General features: G+C 36.8%; 1 protein-coding gene across 1 annotated transcript; it reads left to right on the top strand.

Moving 5' to 3' along the window:
- LOC124890351 (dolichyl-diphosphooligosaccharide--protein glycosyltransferase subunit DAD1-like) lies at positions 1-1,021 on the top strand. The gene is made up of 3 exons (XM_047402204.1): positions 1-368; positions 451-494; positions 742-1,021. The coding sequence occupies exons 1-3, from the start codon at positions 191-193 to the stop codon at positions 823-825; spliced, it is 306 nt and encodes a 101-aa protein (XP_047258160.1). The 5' UTR covers positions 1-190; the 3' UTR covers positions 826-1,021.
- The last annotated feature ends 339 nt before the right edge of the window (positions 1,022-1,360 follow it).

Genomic DNA, 1,360 nt, shown 5'->3' with positions numbered 1-1,360 from the left:
TGAGAAAGGAATAAGGATTATTTTCCTGTAATTTGTTATTTGAATGTGATTTCTTATGGTAAGGCGAATATAGTGTGCGACTCTCAGAAGGCAACAGGCAAATATAATGTGCCACTCTCAGAAGGCAACAATGCATGTGTAAATAGATCCTCAGCTAATTCATTTGTTGTCAATTTGAAGAGTTAAAAACATGATTCAGTGTCTGAGCATTAAGATTTTTTGCTTGATTTGCTTAATCCATCCGGTTGATGTATTTTTCGCTTCTAATGGCAATAATCAGGTGGTATACATGACTCTTGTTGGATCATTCCCGTTCAACTCTTTTCTCTCTGGGGTGCTTTCTTGTATTGGCACAGCAGTCCTTGCTGGTGAGCTAAGTGGTCTATTTAGATGCACTCCATTTTAGGAAAATGTTAAATTTCAACTGATTGATTAGTATCTTTCTTGCAGTTTGTCTTCGGATCCAAGTAAACAAAGAAAACAAGGAATTCAAGGTAACCTTTCTCGAGATATGATCTTCCATTTTACAGTTTTCCCTTGAATCTCCCCTCTACTTCAGTTGTATAGAAAAACGACGTGAAGTTGTAGATAAACAATATCCTGCACTTCTCATTATGGGTCAATGTAAAGAGAGATAAAAATGAATCTGCTGGGCTTATGTTTGTTCTTTCCTTTCAAATTACTAGTGCTTAAAGATATGTCAATGTATCTCATCACTTGATATTTGGTCCACCATTGCAGGATTTGCCCCCGGAACGTGCTTTTGCTGATTTTGTTCTCGGCAATTTAGTGCTCCATTTGGTGATCATGAACTTTCTTGGCTAGATTGAGGCACCAAATCCCAAGAAGGCGAAAACATGTTGCTTGCTTTTACAAATCTTGGTGATTTATATGTAAGGATAATATAGAGTCAATCGTAAGGATTTTGTTAGGCCTTGAAATATTTTCTCATGCATGAACCTATAACATTCATGAATCTTATATGAGTATCAGTGAAGTAGACAAACTTTGGCCCTTTTGAGTTCTATATAACCAAAAAAGAGACGAACATTTTTGGTATCAAATTATTTTGCTTTTTTTATTTCCAAGTGAACTGAGAAGGTATCACCGGTAGCCTGATCGTGTAGAAGATTCTAACACATGATCATGAACTGTGTGTGCATATCCTAAGGCAGATTCCTCACAAATACTCTCTAGTGAAGAACTCCATGACTCATCCTTTATTGTTATTTTGATGTCACTATACTGTGGCTAATTCAATTGGCCACTTGGTGATGTTGGTGCAATGGCCACAACGTAGTGGGTAGACAAGTGTTCAAATTTCAGCAGAGACAAAGTCAGTTAGTCTATGCGTCTATTT

The sequence above is a fragment of the Capsicum annuum genome, unplaced genomic scaffold, assembly GCF_002878395.1.
Source record: "Capsicum annuum cultivar UCD-10X-F1 unplaced genomic scaffold, UCD10Xv1.1 ctg1628, whole genome shotgun sequence".
Lineage (NCBI taxonomy): Eukaryota > Viridiplantae > Streptophyta > Magnoliopsida > Solanales > Solanaceae > Capsicum > Capsicum annuum.
This window is presented reverse-complemented; position numbering and strand designations above follow the sequence as displayed.

Coding starts and splice junctions, on each gene's coding strand:
- LOC124890351 (XM_047402204.1), top strand. CDS start 191: ATGATTCAGTGTCTGAGCATTAAGATTTTTTGCTTGATTTGCTTAATC. Junction 369..450: donor TGGCACAGCAGTCCTTGCTG/GTGAGCTAAGTG, acceptor TCTTTCTTGCAG/TTTGTCTTCGGATCCAAGTA. Junction 495..741: donor AAGAAAACAAGGAATTCAAG/GTAACCTTTCTC, acceptor CCACCATTGCAG/GATTTGCCCCCGGAACGTGC.